The 25,497-nt window shown below is 35.7% G+C and overlaps 1 protein-coding gene across 1 annotated transcript in view; it reads right to left on the bottom strand.

The window, feature by feature from the left end:
• The window catches only part of PTEN (phosphatase and tensin homolog), a 104,020-nt gene that overhangs the window by 37,105 nt on the left and 41,418 nt on the right, over nt 1-25,497 (bottom strand). The window contains 2 exon segments of the mRNA NM_001260965.1: nt 815-858; nt 6,812-6,856. Coding sequence (NP_001247894.1) covers nt 815-858; nt 6,812-6,856 — 89 coding nt within the window.

Below are 25,497 nucleotides of genomic sequence, written 5' to 3'. Positions count from 1 at the left end.
GTTAAATGTCTATTTAAAGCAACATAAACCTCAACTAAAGCCTGCTTTGCCTAGTAAGCAACAACCTAAATCCACCAAAAACAAAAACAAAACGTTCTTAGTGAATCTATACCAAATCTCAATCATGAGTGATTTAGAATTTTCAAACCATCTGTCTGAAAGTCCATTCTAGATTTTCAGGAGGGATCAATGGCAAATACATCAATAGTAGCTCATGGCACCCACTTTCTCTTTTTGACTATCACAGCGGCATCTGCCTAGCTTCTCAACTCTTCAGTTCTCTCATGGTTTAAAGTGTTAGGTCATAGAACTGAGCTGTATTTCACAAATAAAAGTGAAAGTTTTTGTGGGCTCTGAGAATTAACTTATGTCTGAAGTAGAACTCATTTAAAGCAATTCCCTCCTCTCATCCATCAGGTTTCTCTTATCAACATTTGTTATATCCTTTCCTACCTTTTATGTCATTCCTCAACACAGAAGAGTTAAGTAGTTCTGCTTTCTCCCTATAGTTGCTTACTATTAGACCTACTGCCTTAAACAGTAGGTAAACCCTCTCCTTATACTATTTTTAGTCTAGGAATTTTCCTAATTCTTAGTCTACTCTGCACTTCAGTCTTCCTGACAATATTAATAGCTTTATGCAATACTTTTTTCCTAAAAAACAGCAAAATTAAATTTTTTGAAAATTTTTAAGATACTTCTTAAGATAAATACGTATCTCACTCAATAATCTAGATGACTCATTATTATGACAGTTAAGATATAGTCTATCGGGTTTAAGTTATACAGCATAGTACAGTACATTCATACCTACCTCTGCAATTAAATTTGGCGGTGTCATAATGTCTTTCAGCACAACTAAAAGAAAAGTTTAAAAGTGATATATAGTTATCTTTTGCATTTAGGAAGAAAAAAAGTACTAATATTAACAAACATTGCCTGAATCTTTATAATGTGACACATATTATGCTGTTTAACATTAATTATTTCATGTAATAAGAATTCTATTACGTAGATACTATTATCACCCCCATATTATAATAATAAAACCAAAGCTTAAAAGATTAAGTGTATGCAATTAGAGCTAATAAATTTGCTTACAAAACTTGTGATGTCACTACTATAGAGTACTGCAAATTCAGGTGCTTCCATGCTTTCAAATTTCCTCTATGAAAAATTTGCATGCTATTGGAATTTTTTTTTTTTTTTACAAGTACCTATAAACAACTGGCTAGTTTCAATAGTATCTGTATCTCATATTTAAGCATACATAATTCTCAAACTATTCTTCAAAAAGATATATGTTAAAAATAATAAAAGCATAAGGACAGTAAAGAAAAACTGAATGATGTTAATCTACTTGGACACAATGCTTACCAATTTTTTTTTTCTTTTTCTTTTTTTTTTTTTTTGAGACGGAGTCTTGCTCTGTCGCCCAGGCTGGAGTGCAGTGGCCAGATCTCAGGTCACTGCAAGCTCCGCCTCCCGGGTTTACGCCATTCTCCTGCCTCAGCCTCCCGAGTAGCTGGGACTACAGGTGCCCGCCACCGCACCCGGCTAGTTTTTTTGTATTTTTTAGTAGAGACGGGGTTTCACCATGTTAGCCAGGATGGTCTCGATCTCCTGACCTCGTGATCCGCCCGTCTTGGCCTCCCAAAGTGCTGGGATTACAGGCTTGAGCCAACGCCCGGCCACCAATTTTTTTTAAAACAGACCTTTCTCCCTGTTGAAAAGCCAATGGTCACCTTTTACAACAGTCTCTCAGGTTGCAAGTTTTAATTACAGTATGAGAGTAACGAAAGAATAAGCAAAAGCAATACAGAATAGTAAAATGCTGACTTGTCATTACTAGAGTATGCTAATATTTGTCTTAATAGCAGTGATATATTCGTTAGTATGTACTGGCTTTCTAATAATTAACAGCCCATGTTTACAAACAATACAAGGCTCAGAAAGAGATCTTATGTATCAGTGTGGCTAGCAGTAGCCTGGTAACTCCAACTACTATGCAAAACAATTTTTTAAAAAATTATTTAAAATAAAATCTTAGCATTTTAAAACAAATAAAGGTCCATAGATCCTTAACCTGCAATTTCAATATCCCAAAAGTTCAAAACATCTAACACTTTCTCTTAAGTTTTATGGCAAACTCAACTACAGCAAATCCTGATCTGAAGTAATAAGACTGTATATAATCTTTAATACACTTAGAGTGAAGAGTGAAACATTTCATTTCAGGTATTGACCCACATCCCACTGGGGTGTTTATGTAAAAGTATACGCATCTGTGTTACCTTTTGAAAACTAAAATTTCTGAAAATGGAAACACTCCTGGCCCCAAGAGTTTCAAATAAGTGATTGTGAACCTGTATTGTACATTTAGAAACCCTGAAAACATCTATATAGTTTCTCTACTTTAAAGGAAATTCAAAACGAAATTCACATGAAGGTTTAACCAATTATAAATAAACTGAAATCCACTGGTTTCTAACTGGTCAGACCTAAAATAAAACAACTTTCATATTACCACTCAAAACAAGCTTTTCCTTTTTAGTATAATTTAGTATACTGAATTTTTTTAGAAAGAAAACGTATTTAGCAATGACATATGCACATATATGCATCCTTGCTAATAATTTCATATCCACTGATATGAAAAACAGGAAGAAGAGGACTGACAAAGAAGACAGTCACATTTTACACTTTCTTTGGTACAGATAAAAGAGGAGAAATTGTCAATAGTGAAGAATTCATAATGGAGTATTTTATAAGGAATCAGAGATATAGGACTAGGAAACAGAATCTAAGAAGCTGGTCTCGTGACAACACAACAGAAAATAAACGTTAGTTTTGTGCAGCTTCAGTTCTCTAAACTTCCCCTACTTTCTCAGAATCCCAGAACATGTGGTTTGACGAACACTCCTTAAGATTGCCTTAATAAAAATGGCTCTCATATATTACTGTTAAGAGGACTATATGGATGGAAAGTGGAAGTAATGACTACTAAGTGTCAACTAGATGAACACACCTTACAAAGACTTTCCACTCATTTTGTTTCATCCTCACAACCACGTGATAACTGCTAATATTATCTTCATTTTATATAGGAAAAAGCTAAGATTTAAGAGCATTAAAAAACTTGCTCCAAATAACAGTATACAAATGAAAGAGCAAGAACTCAAGCTCAGTATCTCTGATTACAAAAGTAAAACTTTTTCTACTACTGTTCCATAATTCTACTTATAATAAAAAAACAAAGTTTTACATACAAAAGCAATAACAAATTTTAGTCAAAGCCAGCATTCCTACAACAGCAGTATCTGTCATAAATGATAGAACCAACAGTGACAGTAAAAAGCAAGAAAAAAGTTATGAAAATCTTCACAGGTAAGCATAGCAAATATGGGAGCAAATATACCGGGACTGGTAATGATAAATGTGCTCAGGGAATGGGGGTTGGTAGGATAAGGATGAAGACTTTCTTCTTAAATTAAAATCTCTGATAAATGCCCTCCTTCTACCTACCACCTACCCAGTTTCTTTTAAATTCTTTGCGGTTTGGTAGTGATAAGTCTCGCAACGAACTAAAATTAAAGATACACAAATGGCAAATTGGGTTTAACCATTTAAATTTAACCATTTATATTTCCTTATAACTAAAACTCAAAAGATGCCATTACCTCATATTGGCTTATATGAGACAAGAGAAAGGAATAAACATTTGAAGAATGAGTTTTTATGAAACAAGAGGCAGAAACTGAAGAAAAGAATAAGATTAACAGGAAAAGCTTCCAGAGAAGTGAGACTTGCCATAGAATCAGCTAGGTAGGCAGGTCTCTTCTTTACTCTCTTCAATGAAGCTATCACCATCTTACAAAAGAAAACTTAGTAGATAAAAATTAGTAAAGCTAAAGGTTTACCACAAAATGATAAAGCATGTCAAATAAAATATGCACTGAAATACAGTAAATACCTTTTAAAAATGAGTATACAGTGAACACTTAAATTCCTCAAAGGCAAGAAGTACAGATCTCTTTATTCACTATCTCCCCTTCCCCATTCCTACCAGATTATAGAGCAAAGAACAAAAATAAAATATACTTGTACAAAACAAACTTATTAATTCAATTAAGTAACAGTACACCTGAATTTGCTTAATGTTATGAATGCCTGAAGAAAACAGATATAAAAAGATACAATTAATCAGAAAGTCCATATTAAGAACTCTTCTTCACCATGTATATAGTAATTGCTGTAAAAGGTTTAACATACTATTAAATGTGGGTATGCCTAGTGCAAATATTTTAAGAACTTCAAATTATGTATGTTTGCAAAGACATATATATCACATGTAATACTATCCTAAAAATAAAGGAAATAAAATAACCTGCAGCTTGCCAGACTCACTTACCCAGAACCAGAAATATAAACAGGTAGAAAAAAGATAAAGAAGATTGGAAAGTGACATTAGAACTCATAACATGCTATAACTTAGTAGTTCTAGGAACTTCTGAAGTCAGTAAAATTTGGAGAGGTTAAAACGAACAAGCAAAAAAGCAAAACATAAAGGGAATATTGGCATAAACAGTGGATGGTCTGCTACCATATGTACCTGTGTGACCTTGTTCAACTCACTTAACTTCTCTAGGCCTCAGATTCCCCATCTGTAAAATGAGAAGGTTGGACTAAATGATCTCTTTCAGGTACTCTCCCGTTCTGAAAGCCTATGATTCCATGTGGGGAAGGGGCATTAAAATATATGCATTAAAAGCTACCCTCAACTACTAAAGAAACTTCATTAACTTGGGAATCCAATGTTTGGGAATATAAAAACAAACAGGCAGTCAGGTTCCTAGGCTCTCTGCAATGCCAACTTTAACCATAATAATGTAAGTGACCTACAATACTGAGAGTGCAGCTGAAGTCCTAAGTTCTTGAAGCAGGAAGTCACTACACACAGAAATGAAAAGAATTTCCTTCCCTTTCTTTGAATATGTTAAACTAGAATAAAATTTTGAAAAAGGCAGAATTTGTCTCAGGTGTCCTTCGATCTCCATTCTGAGACTCTCTAAATCCCCAATTCTGATAGTCTAACCCTGAAATGACTCAGTTTAATGGCTTCCAGCTTTTGAAAGTTCGTGTCCTTTTTTATTACTTAGATTCTGAATCCAGTGGTGCAAAAAGTACAAAGCTGTGTGGTTTTTCTTTTCCTCCAAAGAAACACTATGGTATCTGGAACAAGGCTCTTTGTAGGAGAGGTTTATTAGGAAAAGAGAAAGACCCCTAAATGCATAGATCATTTGTACGCTGGGCCCATTAAGTTTCTATAACACCTTTTACTTTTTTTATCTTGTTGCCTATTGCCACCGTGATTCTCTCCCACCCTCAACACACAGACACCACAATCTGATGATAATGAATTCACTGCCATATTCTAAACACTTTTATGCCAACAAGCTGCTTATAATGCCATTCCTTTGGCCTGTAATGTCACTTCCCCTCCTCTCCTTGGCTTGAAAGTCAACCCTTACTGGTTCTTTTCACCCTAGCTCAAACATGCCTTCCTTTATGAAACCTTCTCTATAAGGTACAATTACTATTGCCAGTATTCTCTTCATCGCAACCTTCTATACAAGAGTTACTTTTGTAATGCTTTGTCTACCTTTTACATTAGAATGTAAGTTACTTGAGAACGGGAACTACATCTTATTCACCACTGTACGCACCCCTCTACATGTTTTGTGATATCTAATAAGTGATAAGGACTTAACAAACGTTTGTTCCTTCATGAATCTGAGAAAAATCAGTGAAAATTTACTGAGAGTAACAATATTGATGTCCACTCTACTCTAAGTACCTCTGGCGTTTTATCACACTAGAAAGATCACTAAATTACAGATAAAAAAGCAACACTCCACAAGACAAGAAGGCACAGAGAATCTTTCTTTCTTTTTAGTAGAAGTTTAAATGCCCACTGAAGGCAGAAGTGAATCTTGTTCTTCCATTTGATAAACTCTATAGAAAAATTGTTAACTGTGGATTAGTATGTATAACTTTACATTAAAAATTTTTCCTATCTATAATTTATAGATATCACATGGGAAAGATAAAGTCAGGTAGAAAAATAATACGTTTTATGTGCCGATTTTTAAAAATCAGAAAATGGTCAATATTTTGAGAAGGAAAGACAATCTTCAAGGGCAAAAACAGTTAAGTTTTTTCTTCCTTCCTTCCTTTTTACCTTTTCACATCTCTACTCCCAAAGTCAAAAGAAAAACAAAAAGTTAAAGATAAGGTCAACTAGCTCTATCAATCAGGTGGGCAGTCCTTAAAACTCTGTCCTAGACAAGACAAGCCAACTAATTCAGCAATCTTAAATAACTTATGTTATGTACAGTTAGAGAATGCCCTAACAGCTTCTTCAGTCAATAGCTCTAGAGACACAGGATAAACAAAATTATATTCACTCTAAAGTATACCTCCATGGAAGATGCTATTAGTGCTTTAACAGAAGCTCTGCTGTGAATTACACTTCAAATTACCACACGGTTATGGACTCAAATATGGGCTAGATGCCAAGTCATTTAAAGCAGATCAAGTAACATGAATCTGTGCCAACATTGTTTTACCTCATCACCACGCTTTCTAAATGATCTAACAATGCTCTCGGACTTCTTGAATTAATTGGTTTAGGAATACAATCTGTTAAAATATATCTTTAACTCTACTTCACTCTAACAAGCAAGTAACTTTCACTTAATAGTTGTTTCAGAAGATATTTGCAAGCATACAAATAAGAAAACATACTTACAGATTGTATATCTTGTAATGGTTTTTATGCTTTGAATCCAAAAACCTTAAAACAAAACAAACAAACAAAAAGCCACCATTAACAAAAATGAGCTAACATTTGAAATTACATTAATACTATCAAGAAAAATCAAAAGACAGATTTTCTTTTTCCTAATCTCAAATACCATTTAAGTGAAAATAAATAATCCAACAAATATCCCTTCCATGGGTTTAGATCAGTAATCATGTCATTCTTAAATAATTATTACATTACACAGATTTATACAATCTGAAGTAAAGCCAGAGATTTTCAGAGAATATTTTCATAATCTTCTATCTTCAACCTAACATAATGAGATTGAATACTAAGACATAACTTCTTTAAAAAGTATTAGCATTTAGTGCAAGTATACGTAGCTCATACAGGTTTACGAGAGTCATAATCAAGTACTCTTAAAAACAACCCTGAAAATTCAGACATCATTTTCCCTTCAAACTAAAAACTTTTGACATTTGAAAATCCACGCATTAACTATTAATTCTGTACAAAGGTATTAAGCATTTACACATACATATTCCAGTCAATCCTCACAAACATCTGATAGAGCTTATTAACATTATACAGGAGAGAGAGGTAGGTGTCAAAGAGATTACAGCACTCGCCCAAGGTCATGTACAGCCAAGAAGTCAAAGAATCAATGCCAAAGACCTTTCCCTCAAGACAGTTATGAAAGTATACAACAATTACAGCTAACATAAGCACTTACTATATGACAGCACCTCAGGTATATAAATTGTTTAATCCTCAACCCCATAAGATAGGCAAAAGAAGGGCTAGAAGACCATAAAGCCGAGGAATTAACAGAATATATAGAATAAAAAGACAAATGAAAATCAGAACACTAAACAAAAACTAAGAGTTCAGGATGTTCAATATTATATTAGAAGTTCCAGAAACAGAGAACACTGAGAAGAGACTGAAGACACAACTCAAGAAAAACACTCAAAACTGAAGGATGTGAGTTTTCAAACTGGAAGGGTACATGAGTACCTGGCAAAACAGATGAAAATAAGACCGAAATAGAAGCACACATATCTTATGAAATTTCTGAATACCAAAGAAACAGAAGACCCTAAAAGCTGCCAAAGAAACAGGTTTCATAAAAGAATCTAGAATCAAAATGACATTATCCTTTTTAACAACAATACTAGCAGCTAAAAAACAATTGGGCAAAACGTTCTGATTTTGACGGAAAACTCTTCTCAGCCTAGAATTCTATACCAAGCAGACTATTAATCAAGTGTGACTATATAATAAAGGCATTTCAAAATAAGCAAAATCTCAAATAATTTTGCTTCCCATACACTAGTCAGGAAGTTACTAAAGATGTGCTCCGCCAAAACAAGAGTGGGAAACCATGAAAGAAGATGACAGTTTCCAAGAACTGAAGAATCTAACCCGCAAGAGAGGAAAAGAAAATCCCTAGAATGATGGTGAAGGGACTTCTTGAGTAGACAGTCATACAGCAAGCCAGGAAGAACAATTAGCCCAGACTGGGACAGATCAGAAGGCACCTGGGAAAGATAAAATTGATGTAATGCCAAATGTGCTTAAACATGTTGAGAAATTTATACAATTAGGGGTAAGTCTATGAATTAAAGTTAAGAACATTTAAAACTAATTAAAAACAAAAAGGGAGACAACTGTTAAGTCCAGGAAAAACAAAACATGCAGGGAAAAAGTCACAATATATCATATCACTTAACTATGAATGGCATTTATCTAGTTATAATCACGTAAAAGCTCAATATTGATATAACCAAAATTATAATGTAACTACTGGCAGGAGTTATAATACAACTACTGGCAAGAAGAAGGATGAGGAGGAAGTCTGAAAATATGTGTGTGGTGAGGTGGAGAAAAACAGTATATGAACTTGAATCTGAAAAATTATGTTACAAAGTAGTGCAAGCAGTATTCGTAGCTGTCACCAACATAAATTATATATTTTTATATCACACTACAGTTGTTGCAAATAGGCTACCATCCTTAAAAACAAAGAAACACAGTGCCCCTTGCTTTCAGCATGGTGGCTCTTCCCTGATAAAGAAGGAAATGGAACTCAAGTAGAACACAGAATTCACTGAGGTAAACAGGAAGAGATTAGACTGTTAAGGCTGCTGGAGTTTGGTGAGCGAGGGACTAAGAATTTTGTATGGATTTCATCTCAGGTCCTTGGCTGGGGCCTGGGCTGTCTATGTGCAAGATCTGAAAGCATAATGGAGATTACACCAGAGGAAACGAAATATAATACTGGGAGAAGTTGGAGTACTGGCCTATGCAGAGTGGAAGAGACCTCATGGAACACCCCAGATACTTAGCTGAGACATTGGAAAGGGCAATCTTGAAGTAAAAACCATGCCCCAGGACAAAAGACAAATCTGAAATAGGCCTGCCTTAACAAAGAGAACCAAACCTGACAATACTAAATCAACTGTCAATTTAAATGCCTGACAAAATGAAACTCAGCACCCTTAAAGGAAGTAACAATCCAGACTCTCTACATTTCAATATACAATTAAAATTTACTAGACAGGCAAAGCAGAAAAACATGACTTATTACAAAGAAAAAAGAGCAGACAATAAAATCAAGACTCCAAGATGAACCAGATGTTTGAATTAACAGACAATGACTTTAAAACAGTTACTATAAATATGCACAAAGATGTCAAAAAAAAAAAAAAAAAAAAGATTACAATGAGTGAAAGATGGAAAGTCTCTGCAGACATAGAAAATATAAAAGACAGCAATTTGAGGCCTCAAAAGTACAATATCTGAGGAAAAAAATCTATTGGATGATCTCAACAGATCGTAGACTGCAGAAGAAAGGTGTGGCAGATTTATTTTCCAAAAATTCATTTAGCAAATATTTATCAAGCACCTGTTATGTAATAAATACTACTGTGGGCATAGTGGCAACAGAACTCGAAGTAATGACAACCATAATAATGAATGCTTCCAGCAGCCTGAGAAACCCAATGGAGAACTAGCTTTTGGTATCTCATTTGGAAAACAGCCTAAGGACATTGGACAGCTCCCACCAACCCTAAAATAAATGAAACAGAAAAATTAGCATCTGAAAAAGCAAAATAATTATTTATTTGCTACTTTTTCCCATGGCTAATTCGCTATTTGGTAACCATATATATTTCCCCTTAGTCCATTCTCACACAGCTATAAAGAACTACCTGAGACTGGGTAATTTAGAAGAAGAAATGTTTAATCAGAGGCCTCAGGAAACTTACAATCATGGCGGAAGGCCAAGGGAAAGCAAGCATGTCTCCGCGGCAGGAGTAGGAGGAAGAGAGAGAGCAAAGTGGGGAGGTGCTACACACTTATAAACAAGCAGATCTCAGGAGAACTCTTTTGCCAGACATCACTAGGGTGATAGTGCTAAAACCATTACAAACCACCCCCATGATCCAATCACCTCCTACCAAGCCCCTCCTCCAACACTGAGTATCACAACTCGACATGAGATTTGGGTAGGGACACAGAGCCAAACCATATCACCCCTGCTGCATTCATGTTTAATCAACATTTGATCTTAGAATCCTAGTGTAACTACAGCTGTTACTGCTGTTACTAACACATAAATTTACACATAAATCATCCCTGCCTTAATCCCATCAACACAGGCAAGCTCCAAACATTTCAATTCTTAACCACTGCCTCCTGACCAACTTCAGGATGGTTATTAGAATTACTTCTGTTACATATCCAATACATGGAAAGTAACTATCTTGTTTAAAATGTTCCTGTTTGTAACTTTTACCTGCACAGTACTGCTTTCTCCTGTACTGCCTTAAATTAAAGAAAAAATAATAACAGCTTTGAATAATTCTGCTCAAAAATAGTGATTCCTAGTACTCAAGAAAATCTGCTCTCTTTAAATAGCTATAAAGCTGGAGGGAAAAGAAAGAAACAGTGGCAGGCCAGGCATAGTGGCTCACGCCTGTAACCCCAGCACTCTGGGAGGCCAAGGCGGGCAGATCACTTGAGGTGAGGCATTTGAGACTAGCCTGGCTAACATAGTGAAACCCTGCCTCTACCAAAATTACAAAAATTAGTCAAGTATGGTGGAATGCGCCTGTAATCCCAGCTACTGGGGAAGTTGAGGTAGGGAGAATTGCTTGAACCCGGGAGGTGGAGGTTGCAGTGAGCCGAGATCATACCACTGCACACCAGCCTGGGTAACAAAACAAGACTCCTTCTCAAAAAAAGAAAAAAAAGGAAGAAACAAACAGTGGCAGAACTGACCTATAACTCACTAAGAAATTCAGAAGGCTATCAAAAATACTACTGAAAACTGTCAAATATTTCTCCCCAGAAATTGTATCATTTTGTGCTTTTACTAACATGCATAAGAGTTCCAGTTAATCTATATCTTTGCCAATTCCTGTAAGCCCTTTTTTAGCCGTTCCAGTAAATATAAGATATCTCATTATGTTTAAATTTTCATTTCCCTGATGACTGATTTTAAACATCTTTTCATATGCCTACTGGCCATCTCTATATCTTCTTTTGTAAAATTTATTTTTACATTTTTTGCTCTTTTTCTCTCTCTCTTTTTTTTTTTGAGATAGGATCTCACTGTGTTGCTCAGGCAAGGTTGCAGTGGTGCGATCACAGCTCACTGCAACCTCTGCCTCCCAGGCTCAAGCTATCCTTCTACCTCAGCCTCCCAAACAGCTAGGACTACAGGCGCATGCTACCCATGCGCAGTTAATTTTTTGTATTTTTTTATTTTGTAGGGACTCGGTTTCACCATGTTGCCCAGGCTGGTCTCAAATTCCTGGGCTCAAGCAATTCACCCGCCTCAGCCTCTAAAAGTGCTGGCATTACAGGCGTGAGCCACTGCACCCAGCCTGCCCTTCTCTTTATGGGGTTATCTTCTCATTATGAAGTTGTAAGAGCATGTTTATGTATATATTATACATTCAAGTACTTTTTCAGATACACGTATTGCAAATATTTTCCCCAAGGCTGCTTGCCTTTTCATTTTCTTGAGTCTTTCAACGAGCAGAAATGTTTAATATTGATAAAGTCAAATTTGTCCATTTTTTTCTTATATGGTTAATTTTATATATACTGTCTAAGAAATCTTTAAACCAAAAGTCACAGAGATTTTCTCCTATGTTTTCATCTAGAAGTTTTATATTTTTAAATTTTATTTTTACATTTAGGTCAATAATCCATTTCAAATTAATTTTTGTGTATGATAAGATGTAAAAGTCAAGGTTCACTTTGTTTTCTCTATTGTTCCAGTATTACTTGTTTAAAAGACTATCCTTTTCCCGTGAATAATCTCAGCACCTTTGTCAAGAAATGTGTATGTGAGCTTTTCTGATATCTACTCTGTTCAACTGATCTTATGTTATGTGACCCAACAATTCTACTCAAAGGTATTGAATAAACAGAAACAAGAATGTATGTCCACAAAAGTCTTGCACATGAATGCTTACAGCAGCTTTGTTCATAACAGACCCAAACTGAAAACAACTCAAATGCCCGCCACACTAGTAAAGAAATGTCATATCCATACAATGTAATATTACTCAGCAATAAAAAAGAACAAATTATTGATACAAGCAACAACAGGGATAAATTTCAAAAATATTATACTAAAAGAAAGAAACCAGACACAAAAAGGAATGCGTACTATATGATTGTATTTATATGTAATCCTAGTATAGGCAAAACATCTATGGTGATAGAAAGCAGATCAGAGATTGCCTGAGACCAGGTTTGGGGACTGGACTACAAATGGGCATAAGGGAAACTTTTTATAAAGCGAGTGTTCTAAATCTTGGTTGCTGTGGTGTTTACAAGAAGGGGTGTGTGTGTGTGTGTGTGTGTGTGTGTGTGTGTGTGTGTGTATCAAAAGTCAATGAACTGTACATTTAAAATGGATAGATTTTACTGCATATAAATTATACTCCAATAAAGCTAATTTTTAAAAGTAATATAAAAAAAGTAATAAAAATAGCCTCTGGTTTAGAAATATCAGTATGTAAAATGCAACCTACCTTTAAAAAGTCTCAAATTTATTTTGCTTCAACTAGAGGATAGCAACAATAGGAGCACATCATCTTCAGGAATTAGAACTTTTTAGAATGAGAGGCAGAATGACACGGTATAGAATAGCACTGTCTAACAGAACTTTTTGCAATAATGAAAATGTTCTGTATCCGTGCTGTCTTAATACAGTAGTCACTAGCCACATGTAGCTACTGAGCACGTGAAATGTAGCTAGCAAAAACAACTGAGTAAATTTATTTTATTTTATTTACATTTAAACATAAATAGCTACATGTGGCTAGTGGCTACCTACACTGGATAACAGATATCTAGAAGTATTTATCTATGGGAAAAAAAAAAATCTACTGGGATACAATACACATGCTTCCTAGTCAGGTAGTAGAAATGGGTACATCCCTAGAATAGAGCATAAAACTGGAACGGAGAAAAGGTACAGTAAAAATCAGAGACTTCACAACTGTCAAAATATATACTAAACGTATTTTCAACTACATGCAGTTTACCAATAAATTCTTGCTATGCTTGATTAATTTGCTTCTGTCATTAGATTAGAAAGAAACTACAATTCTGGATATATTTCTAACTAAGAATGAGGAACAAGTCTGAGTGGAAATGCCAGGAAACAGGGAGAAAGTGTTCACATAATTTTAGAGTTCACGTCAGACAAGGAAGGAAATACTGGTGTAGTTAGATATGATACAGATCAGTAAAACAGATTTCAAAAGCTTCATTTGAATAACAGGCTACGAATTCATAACTCAACCTATAATGAGAGACTTGTGGTTTTAAAAACTAAAATTCTGTATAAACAACTACAAATGACTCTAGTTTTAAAAAGACAAAGGAGGAAATACAGAAATTACCTAAAATCAACCAACACAGCTGCAGTGAATTTACCTTCAAAGCTCAGATTTAAAAGGTACATATATATATTATAATAGCCAAAAAAGGGGACGGGGAGAGAGAACCACAAATGAAACAAAACAGCAGCATATATAAAGGAACGTGAAAATAGTAAAAACGAAAGGCTTGGAGGGGAGAATGTTCATACCAAAAAGAACAATAAAAAAATTAGGCCAAGTGCAGTGGCTGACACCTGTAATCCCAGCACTTTGGGAGGCCAAAACAGGCAGATCACTTGAGGTCAGGAGTTCAAGACCAGCTGGCCAACATGGTAAAGTCCCATATCTACTAAAAATACAAAAATTAGCTGGGCATCATGGCACATGCCTGTAGTCCCAGCTACTCAGGAGGCTACGGCAGGAGAATTGCTTGAACCTGGGAGGCAGAGGTTGCGGTGAGCCAAGAATGCGGCACTGCACTCCAGCCTGGGCAACAGAGTGAGACTTTGTCTCAAAAAAGAAAATAGAAATTAGACTCCCACACATTAAACAGTTATATAATGCTAAAGACAAGGAAAAAGGCAGGAACTCTTAAATTCCCTTTTCACTTTTACCTTCTCTATCCAAGAGAAGATGATTCAGTAAGTCAGGAGTAGTGGGCACACAACATTTCTCTTTATTAAAAGCATTTTCTACTTGCTAATTTAAGAAAGGTGACTTTTGAAGAATATTTGTTAATAAACAATCAATAATGCAAAACAAAAGATAACCCACCAAGTTCTTTATGATATTATTGTTTCATCTGTATTTTGTAGTCACAAAATTCAAATGGCAAGACAGGTAGAACATTAGACAACTGTCTGAAGAAAGAATAAAATTGTTTTCCTGAAAATCATTAAGGAAAATACAAACAACCTAAAAGAAAAATAAGTTGAAAATAGGGTCAGTTATATACATACACACACATCAAAAAGTACGTAAGACCAATACATCAAAAAGTCGCTAAACCTCACAATTAAAACAACACAATCAAATAACAAGATAGCATTTTTTGCCAACAAGCTATAAAAAGTTAAAGTTTGAAACTATTCAGTTTGCCAAGGTTAGTGGGGATAGAAGGAAGAAGCACTCTTGAACAGTAAGTACATAAAATATCATTTTTGAAGGCACAAGTTTAAACCATAGATGCAATGGACCTAGCAACTCCACTGCTAACAATTTGCCTTAAAAATATACTTGGAAAAGACAGCAAGATACATATGTGAACTGTTCACAATGACAAAAAAGAACTGGAAACAACTTATATATTCATCATGGGGCCTGTTAATTATAGCATGATCATAAAATGAAATAAAAGGTTCTTAATAAAAGAATCAGGTAGGTAGATATCCACAACAATATGGAAGATTACTCAGACAAAAAATTTTTGAAAGGGGCTGAACAGTGGTAGTATGTTCCCATTTGCTTTTCTTAAAAAGTGGGTAAACGATGAAAACAGTTTTCAAAAGAATATGTGAAACTTTAAATTATAGATATAGTTGGGAAGAGGGTAAAATAGGAGAAATTTGTAGGGGATATTTGTTATCTTCAGGCTGTTAGGCAATCAAAATACCATTCCAATTTGGAGATAATTTCAAGAGATTAGAAGCAGGTACTTCTTTCCTCATCTTTCTCTTAACACATGTACAGGCCTGATACCAACTATTCATAGGTCTTTTTGCTGTGGATACCAAATCCTAGTGAGGACAAGGTACAGGAGAGTCAGAGATTATTTCTAGAGATCACCAGAGGAGCTGAGTTAATGAGCACAGTCACCAGTTTCGAGGCATAGTGGCAGTACCTATTACACCAAGTGTCCAAGCAGCAAAGTCCTAAGAAGATTGTTCCTTGAAACCTTGTGGCCATGCCTTGTTTCCCCCTTAGCTTCCACCTATCTTCCAAGTCTTGTTCTCAAACGATGACCTACCTAATACTTTTTAAAAAATTCCTTTCTGATTAGGTAAATCAGAGTCACTTTCTATCATTTGCAAGCAAGAATTCTGGTTTCTTTTACAGCATTTTCCCATAATTTTGTTTTGAGTGAGGGTTGGTGAAACCATGCTCTTTTGTGAGCTCCCTTTAATATTTGAACTTTATAACTTCTTACCTACCACTGTGAGCAACTGAGAGACTTGCAGGAGATTTAACAACCTATTTAAAAGAAAGTATTACAACATTTTAAAAAGGGGATGAGGTTATGTTCTCTCAAATAACTTGACTATTACTTAGGGAAACATTCACCATGGCTGCCCCTCCCACTTCCTTCTCTTTCCTCCCAAGGATTTCATGCCCACAGTTGGCTGATTGCCTTATAAGTCTGACACAATGGAAAGGCGGAAAAAAAGCAAGAAAATAGCACTTTCCAAAGGGAAATGGGAAAATCTGCCTATAGATACTTGGAAAGTAGAGACTAAAAAAGTAGATAAAAGCAGCGAGGTAATACTCCCAAAACTTGGATAATCTAGACTACAAATCTTTCTAATACACACATATCTTACTTCAAATAATTTCAATATGTAAACATCTAGACTCATTAATGAAAGACTCACAGATCTGAGAACAGTTTTTGTTTGTTTGTTTTTTACTTTCTTGTGTATAAATTATACTTCAATAAGCCTAACTTTTTAAAAAGCTTCGCATGCTGCAAAATATCCCGTATGGGCAGACCTCTTACCTGGGCAAGGAAAGAGGGCAGAAAAAAGAAACAAGCACAAGAATGTGGGGCTACTCAAGAGAGTGCAGTAGTGGGGCATTAACAGCACAGACCTCAGTATGTACTTGTGAAAACTGGCGGTCTTGGGGATTAAGAACTGGCACCTCTGATTGTTAGTCTGGAGGAGCCTCTACCTCCCTGGGAGGCCACTGTGCTCTCTATCCCACCCCTGAGGGAATAGGGAAGGAACAGCACAGCAGGCTTGCCCTGGGCCTGACAATGACCCATGTAGGTGGGGACACCAGGTACCGGCCCCAGCAGAGATGGTTTTCAGGTATACCGGTTGCTGCGCCTTCTGAAACTCACAGGGTAGCACTCAGACCATGCAGGCCCAAAGCCCTGCAGGTTACACTTCCTGATACTTGCAAAAGGCTAGCACGAGATGCACCCTTAAGCAGGGTGAGAAAATCTGTCTTTATTTTTTAGTTTCTTTACTTTCTTCACAGTTCCTATGAAACAGATAGCTTCAAGAATACATTTTAAAATTATTTTTGACAAAATAATAAACATATACCTTTCAAATGATTTAAAAAAAAAGTTTGGAATAAAAAATTAGTACAAGAGCTGGGCGCAGTGGCTCACACCTGTAATCCTAGCACTTTGAGAGGCTGAGACAGGTGGATCACCTGAGGTCAGGCGTTCGAGACCAGCCTGGCCAACACAGTGAAACCATGTCTCTGCTAAAAATACAAAAAATTAGCCAGGCATGGTGGCGCACACCTGTAATTCCAGCTACTTGGGAGGCTGAGGCAGGAGAATTGCTTGAACCCGGGAGGCAGAGGTTGCAATGAGCCGAGGTCGCACCACTGCTCTACAGCCTGGGCGGACAACAGAGTAAGACTCCATTTCAAGAACAACAACAAAAAAATTAGTCAAAGAAAGATGGTAGAATAAGAAATACCAGGCACCCATCTCCCTACCTAGACAACTGCAAGCAGAATCTGTGATTCTGGAACTCTGGAGTCTATTCAGGCTTTCAATTTCTAAGGAAAGGCTTGAATGGTAAATCACAGTTAGTTTCAGTCCATTTCAGCTCTTTGTGCAGTTGTGGCTACCCCATCACCCACTCTCATAGCAGGCAACCATGCACATGTTCTTAGAGGACCCTGCACACAGTTTGTGAGAGTCAAGGTTGGCAACGAAGACTTGACCCTCCAAATATCAGGAATCTGTGTTCTGATCACTAATTGCCGCTTCTGATCAAAATGTGACACAGAGGCAGACTATCACTGTTCAACTGCCATTGGCTGAAAAAATTTCCAGGGGATTTAAAGATCCAGAGCTATTTCACCCCTTTGATTTATTTATTTATGTATTTATGTATTTATTTTGCCTTTTAGGAGCCAAACATTTAAGGAGGATACTACTGCAAAGGAACTGCATACATAGAGCAATTTAGAGAGTCACTATACATGCCCAGCGAAAAACACAGGCCAAGAAGATCTTAAGATTACACCCAGCATAGAAATACTCTACAATAAATTAAAAAAAAAAAAAAAAAAACCAAATCCTAGAGAAAAGAGAAAAATCTCATTTCCAAAGTTGCCACTCTTTAAGATTCAAATTCCAGTTTTTGACAACAACAAAAATCACAAGGCATACCAAAAAAAAAAAAAAAAAAAAAAAAAAAAAAAAAAAAAAAAAAAAAAAAAAAAAAAACCCACCCCAAAGAAAGCATTAAGTATAGGCCAAAAGGAAAAAAATAAATTAACAGAAACTGTCCCTGGGAAGATCAGATGGCAGACACTTACTAGACATAGACTTTAAAACAAATGTTGAAAGGTGCTCAAAAAGCTAAAGGAAGATATGGATAATGTCAAGAAACAAAACTGAAATATCAATAAAGAGATAGAAAACATAAAAAAATCAAAAAATAAATGCTGGAACTGAAAAGTACAAAAACTGAAATAAAAATTTACTAGAGGAATTCAAAAGCCAATTTGGGCAGGCAGAAGAATCAGTAATCTTGGAAGGTAGAACAACTGAAAATACCATGTGTCTGAGGAACAGAAAAAAAAACTGAAGGAAAATTGAAGACAAGAGCCTAAGAGACCTGTGGAACACCATAATCAAGTGGACCAACACACAAACACTCTGGGAATCCCAGCATAAAAAGAGAAAGGGGGCAAGAAAGATTATGTGAAGGAATATTAATCAAAAACTTCCCAAATCTGATGAGACATGAATATAAATATTCAAGAAGCTCAATTAACTCCAAGTAGGAAAAATTCAGAGATCCAAGTAGGAAAAACTGAGATAGACTATAATCAAACTATGAACAAAGAGAATCCTGAACATGGAATGAGAGAAGCATCTTGTAACATAAAAAGGGATCCTCAATATCAGTAGATTTCTCATTAGAACTCTTGAAGGACAGAAGGCAGTGGGATGATATATTTAAAATCCTGAAAGGAAACAAACAAACAAACACAAATGCCTGTCAACTGAGAATACAATATCTAGCAAAAATGTCCTTAAAAATGAAGAAATTAAGACATTTCCAGATTAACAAAAGCTGAGAGAGTTCATTATGACTAGACCTGTCCTTCAAGAAACACTGAAGTGAGTCTTTCAGGCTGAAATAAAAGGAGATTAGACAGTAACTTGAAGCTGTATTAAGAAATAAAGATCTTGAGAAATGATAAATACACGAGCAATTACCGAAGCTAGCATTATTGTAACATTGGTTTACTACTCCACTTTTTGTTTTCCATATAATTTAAGACACTACTGCATTAAAAAACAATTATTAGTCTATGCTTTTAGACACACAATACATAAAAATGTAATTTTACGACATCAGTAACTGGAAGGGAGCAGGGACTGAATCTTATGAGCTGAATTTTTGTATGCTATTGAAAGTAAACTGGTATAAGTTGAATTTGCAGTATTAGAACTTCAGGGCATTAAATGTAACCCCCAATGGCAATCACACACACACACACACACACACACACACAGAGAGAGAGAGAGAGAGAGAAAATAGCAGAATATAAACAAAAGGAAATAACAAGGAAATTAAAACACTTCACTACAAAATATCAACTAAACACAAGTGCCAGTAAGGCAGGAAATGAGGGACAAAAAAGCTGTAAGGCATATAGAAAATAAATAGCAAAATGGCAGCAGTTATATCCTTATCAATAATTACTTTAATTGTAAATGATAAAACTCTGCAAGCAAAAGGCAGAGGTTGACAGAATGTATAAGAAAAACACAACCTATAAGAGCTTGTATATGCTATCTACAAGAGACTCATTTTAGATCCAAAGACACAAATACGGGATGTAAAAAGATATTCTATACAAGTAATAACCAAATGAGAGTGCAGGTAGCTACATTAACATTAGACAAACTAAATCAAAAAAGGTTGAGACGAAAAAGATATTACACGTCAATAAGTGTCAATTAGCAAGAAGATATAATAATCAAAAACATTTACATGCCTAATAAGATACCACCCAATTATATGAAGCAAAAATTGACAGAACTGAAGGTAAATAGTTCTGAAATAACAGCTGGACATTTCAATACCCTACTGTCAATAATGGACAAAAAAAAAACACCCAGTCAGAATGTAAGTAAGAAAATAGAGGATCTGGGCCAGACAAGGTGGTTAATGCCTATAATCCTAGCACTTTGGGAGGCCAAGGCGGGTGGATCACAAAGTCAGGAGTTCGAGATCAACCTGGCCAACATGGTGAAACCCTGTCTCTACTAAAAATACAAAAATTAGCTAGGTGTGGTGGCGTGTGCCTGTAATCCCAGCTACTAGGGAGACTGAGACCAGGAGAATCGCTAGAATTCAGGAGGCGGAGGTTGCAGTAAGCCAAGATCGCACCACTGCACTCCAGCCTGGGTGACAGAGCAAGACTCTGTCTCAAAAAAAAAAAAAAGGAACCAAATAAAATATCTTCTCCTATCACAACAGGATGATACTGAAAATCAATAAAATCAGTAACTGAAGAAAAAGTAGAAAATTCACCAATGTGAAAATTAAAAAATACACTGTTAAACACAGAACAAATCACAAGGGAACTTAGAAAATACTTAGAAATAAATGAAAACAAAAAAAACACAAGATGCCAAAAATTACAGAACAGCAAAAGCAGTCCTAAGAGGGAAATCTGTAGTTGTACACATTTACAATGAAAAAGATCTCAAATCAATAATCTAACTTCAAATCTTAAGGAACTAGAAAAAGAACAAACTAATAAACCCAAAGCTAGCAGGATGAAGGAAATAACAAAGTTTAGAGATGATATAAATAATAGAAAAATAACAGAGAAAAATCAATGAAACCAAAAACTGGTTCTTTGAAAAAATTTTAACAATTGACAAAGCTTTACCTATATTAAGATAAAGAAGATTCAAATTACTAAAATCTGAAATGAAAGTGGGGACACTAGTATCAATTGTACAGGAGTTTAAAAAAAAGATAAGATAGTACTATGAACGATTTATATGCCAACAAATTAGATAATCTAGATTAAATGGAGAAATACCAAGAAGCACAAAATGTACTAATACTGAATCACAAAAAAAAGAAAATCTGAACAGACCTATAACTAGTAACAAGACTAAATCAATAATAACATAAATAAATTCCAGACAAAAGCCCTAGATGTGATTTTTCATCTGTGAATTCTATCAAACATTTAAAGAACTAACACCATTTTTTCCCAAAGTTTTTCCAAAACTGGATGAGGAAACACTTCCTAACACACTAAATGAGGCAAGTTCGCAAAGAAGCAGGGCACAATTTTAATGTGCAAAGAATCAGTTGTGGCCGGGCGCGGTGGCTCACGCCTGTAATCCCAGCACTTTGGGAGGCCGAGGCGGGCGGATCACAAGGTCAGGAGATCGAGACCACGGTGAAACCCCGTCTCTACTAAAAATACAAAAAATTAGCCGGGCGCGGTTGTGGGCGCCTGTAGTCCCAGCTACTCGGGAGGCTGAGGCAGGAGAATGGCGTGAACCCGGGAGGCGGAGCTTGCAGTGAGCCGAGATCGCGCCACTGCACTCCAGCCTGGGCGACAGAGCGAGACTCTGTCTCAAAAAAAAAAAAAAAAAAAAAAAAAAAAGAATCAGTTGTGTTTCTGTACCCTAAGAATGAACAATTAGGAAAGGAAATTAAGAAAACAGATTTACAAGAGCATCAAAATGAATAAAATACTTAGGAATTAACTTAACCAAGGAGGTAAAATACTTATACACTGAAAATTACAAAACATCACTGAAAGAAAGGAAAGAATATGTAAATAAATGGAAAGACATCTGGTGTTCATGGGTTAAAAGACTTAATATTGTTAAGATGTCAATACTATTCAATGCAATCTACAGATTAATACAATCCCTACCAAAATCCCAACAGTTTTTTGCAGAAATTAAAAAAAAAATCCAGGTGGGAGGAGGCAAGCTCAAGAAAAATAACTAATGGGTATTTAGGCTTAATACCTGGGTGATGATATAATCTATACAACAAAAAACAATGACACAAATTTACCCATGTAATAAACCTGCACATGTACCTCTAAACTTGAAAGTTAAAAAAAAAAAAGCCATCCTAAAACTCATTAAGGACCCTGAAGGGCCAAAACCATCTTGAAATATAAGAAGTTGGGGCCGGGCACAGTGGCTCATGCCTGTAATCGCAACACTTTGGGACACTGAGGAGGGCAGACTGCTTGGGCTCAGGAGTTTGAGACCAGCCTGGGTAATATGGCAAAACACTGTCTCTATAAGAAATACAAAAATTAGCTGGGCATGGTGGTATGCACCTACAATCCTAGCTACTCAGGAGGCTGAGGTGGGAGGATTGCTTGAACCTTGGACGTGGAGGTTACAGTGAGCTAAGATTGTGCCAGTGCACTCCAGCCTAGGCAACAGAGCCAGATGCTATTTCAAAAAATAAATAAATACACAAGACATACACTTCCTGATTTCAAATTTTACTATAAAGCTACAGTACTAAAATTAGTGTGGTCCTGGAATAAAGAAAACAAACATATAGTCCAACAGAAGAGTCGAGAGAGCCCAAAAATAAACCCTTGCATCTACTGTCAAATAATTTTCAACAAGAGTGCCAAGACTATTCAATGGGGAAAAGATGCTCTTTTCAACAAATAATGCTAGGAAAACTAAATATTCACATCTAAAAGTGTGAAGCTGGACTCTTACATAACATCATATACAAAAATTAACTCAAAATGGATCGAACACCTAAATGTGAGAGCTAAAACTATAAAAACCTTTAGGAGAAAACATTGGGGAAAGTTTCATGGTATGAATTTGGCAATTATTTCCTGAATGTGACACCAAAGGTACAGGCAACAAAAGACAACAGACAAGTTGGATTTCTTCAAGCTAAATAGCTCCTGCACAGCAAAGCAAACAATCAACAGAGTGAAAAAGCAACCCATTATTTATGGGAGAAAATATTTGCAAATCACATATCCAATAAGGGATTAATATTCAGAGTATACAAATAACTTCCTTTTCTTTTTCTTTTTTCAAGACGGAGTCTTACTCTATCACCTAGGCTGAGTGCAGTGACACATTCTTGGCTCACTGCAACTTCCCCACACCCCGGGTTCAAGCAAGTCTCCTGCCTCAGTCTCCCCAACAGTTGGGATTACAGGTGTGCACCATCACGCCTGACTACGCCAGCTAATTTTTGTATTTTTAGTAGAGATGGGGTTTCACCATACCAGCCAGTCTGGTCTCGAACTCCTAACCTCATGATTCACCTGCCTTGGCCTCCCAAAGTGCTGGGATTACAGGCATAAGCCACCGTGCCCAGCCAGAGTATACAAAGAACTTCTAAAACACAATTTAAAAGTCCTACTACTGAATTCATAATGGGCAAAAGGCTTGAAGAGACATCATTGCTCCAAAGCTGATATACAAATGGCCAAATAAGCACATGCAAATGTTCAATATCGCTAATCATTAGGGAAATGCAAATTAAAACCACAATGAGACTTCACACCCATTAGGATGGCCATTATTATAAAAACAAAAAAACATAAACAAAACAACATGTGATGGTGAGGATGTGGCAAATTCAGAACCCTAGTGATGGTGGTAATGTAAAATTGGGCAGTCATTGTATCAAACAGTATGGTGGTTTCTCAAAAATTTAAACACAGAATTACCATTTGATCCAGCAATCTCATATCCAAAAGATATGAAAGCAGATACTCAAACAGGTATTTATATACCCATATTCATAGCAGCATTATTCACAACAGTCAAAAGTGTCCATTGATGAATAACTGGATAAACAAAATGTGGTATATACATACAATGGAATATTATTCAGCCTTTTAAAAGGAAATGCTAATGTGCACTACAACATGGATGAATCTTGAAGACAGTGAAATAAGCCAGTTACAAAAAGATATTGCATGATTCCGCTTATATGAGGTACCTAGAATAGTCAAATACATAGAGATCAAAGTAGAACAATGGTTGGTACTAAGAGGAGGAGCAATGAGGAGTTATTATTTAATGGGTTCGGCATTTCAATGTGAGATAATGAAAAAATTCTAGAGATGGACAGTGGTGACAACTGCACAGCAATGTAAATGTACTGAATGCTAAATGTTAATGCTACTGAAGTGTATGTTATACACACACACACACACACACACACACACACACACACACATATATATAAAATATCACAGTAACAAAATTACTCATCTCTGGCCCTATTTATCTTCAAACCTTTATTCCTGCTTCTCCCCAGATGCAACCACCCTCAACTACTCTGATTCTTTTTCCTCGTATTTAATTAGGTATTTTAAAATATTATTCTTAATACTGCTTCTTATAGATTTATTAACTACAGATTTCCTGCTATGGTAAAGGAGACTTACAAAACTAGTAGTACTCCACACATACGTTTCACTTATCTTAATTCCCCTAAAATAGCAATATCACAATTTTGGGTTAACTCAATCAACCAATGCTAGTAATTGTTTCCTTTTCCTAATTTGTTTAGTTTTGTAAGAATCCATTACATTTTTCTCCAAATATTTCAACGTCCATCTATCAGTTTGATTAATTTCCCGGAAGTTCTAATCTCCTGTTCCAATCAAAACTGGTAACTTTTCAGCTTGTGTCACAGCTGTCATCCTGGGACTTTCTCCTTTGTTGCTTCTGAGTGGGATTCTGTGTTTACTGAAGCTCTTTTATTTCCTTTCTTGGTTTATTCTCTTGTTTTGTTGAACCACATCTTCTAGTAATGTCCAAAAAAAATGTTCTTCATGAGTACATTTTTTTAGTCCTTCAGTTTTTCCCCCCACTTTCACACTTGATTGATGGTTTAACTGGATACAGAATTATAGGCTGAATGCAGAACTTTCAAGCTGATGTTTTACCACCTTCTACCTTTAATTCTACTGCCAACAAGTTAGATGCTATTCATATTCCTAAGCCCTCCTAAGTGATTCTAAAAAGTTTTTAGATATTCTCTTTATTTCTGATGTCCTAAAACAAATTTCATAATAATTTGCCTAGTATAGGCTTTATTTTATTGTGCTTGGCACTATGTAGGTCTTTTCAATCTGGATGATTTCTCTCCCTTGTTTTCTCTTTATGAATCCTGTTAATTAGAGACAAGATCTCTACAATGATCTTACAGCACATTTTAACTGATAAAATTAACATACAACACTCTACAATATTGTCTAAAGCAGTCTATACATATACAAATAATGTAATAACTAACATATACAGGTCTGACTACTAATTCTATGAATTATATAGAATCAAAGTTACAGTCTCAAAAATAGATGAGAAATGGCAATGAATAATCTGTTCATTGACAGAGACAGGTCAGACATTACACAACTCCAGCTGATTTTTGTCACGCAGGAATGTGAGCCAAGTGTTGGAAGATCCTCTGAAATTTCAAAAGCAGCTAGAAATACAGCTGTTTATGTGAGGTCTCAATTTCTAAATACAGGTAATGTATTTCAATTTTAAATATGGTATGAATC

Source organism: Macaca mulatta, chromosome 9 (genome assembly GCF_049350105.2).
Source record: "Macaca mulatta isolate MMU2019108-1 chromosome 9, T2T-MMU8v2.0, whole genome shotgun sequence".
Classification (NCBI taxonomy): domain Eukaryota; kingdom Metazoa; phylum Chordata; class Mammalia; order Primates; family Cercopithecidae; genus Macaca; species Macaca mulatta.
The sequence above is the reverse complement of the archived record's forward strand: the minus strand, read 5'-3'. Positions and strand labels throughout refer to the sequence as shown.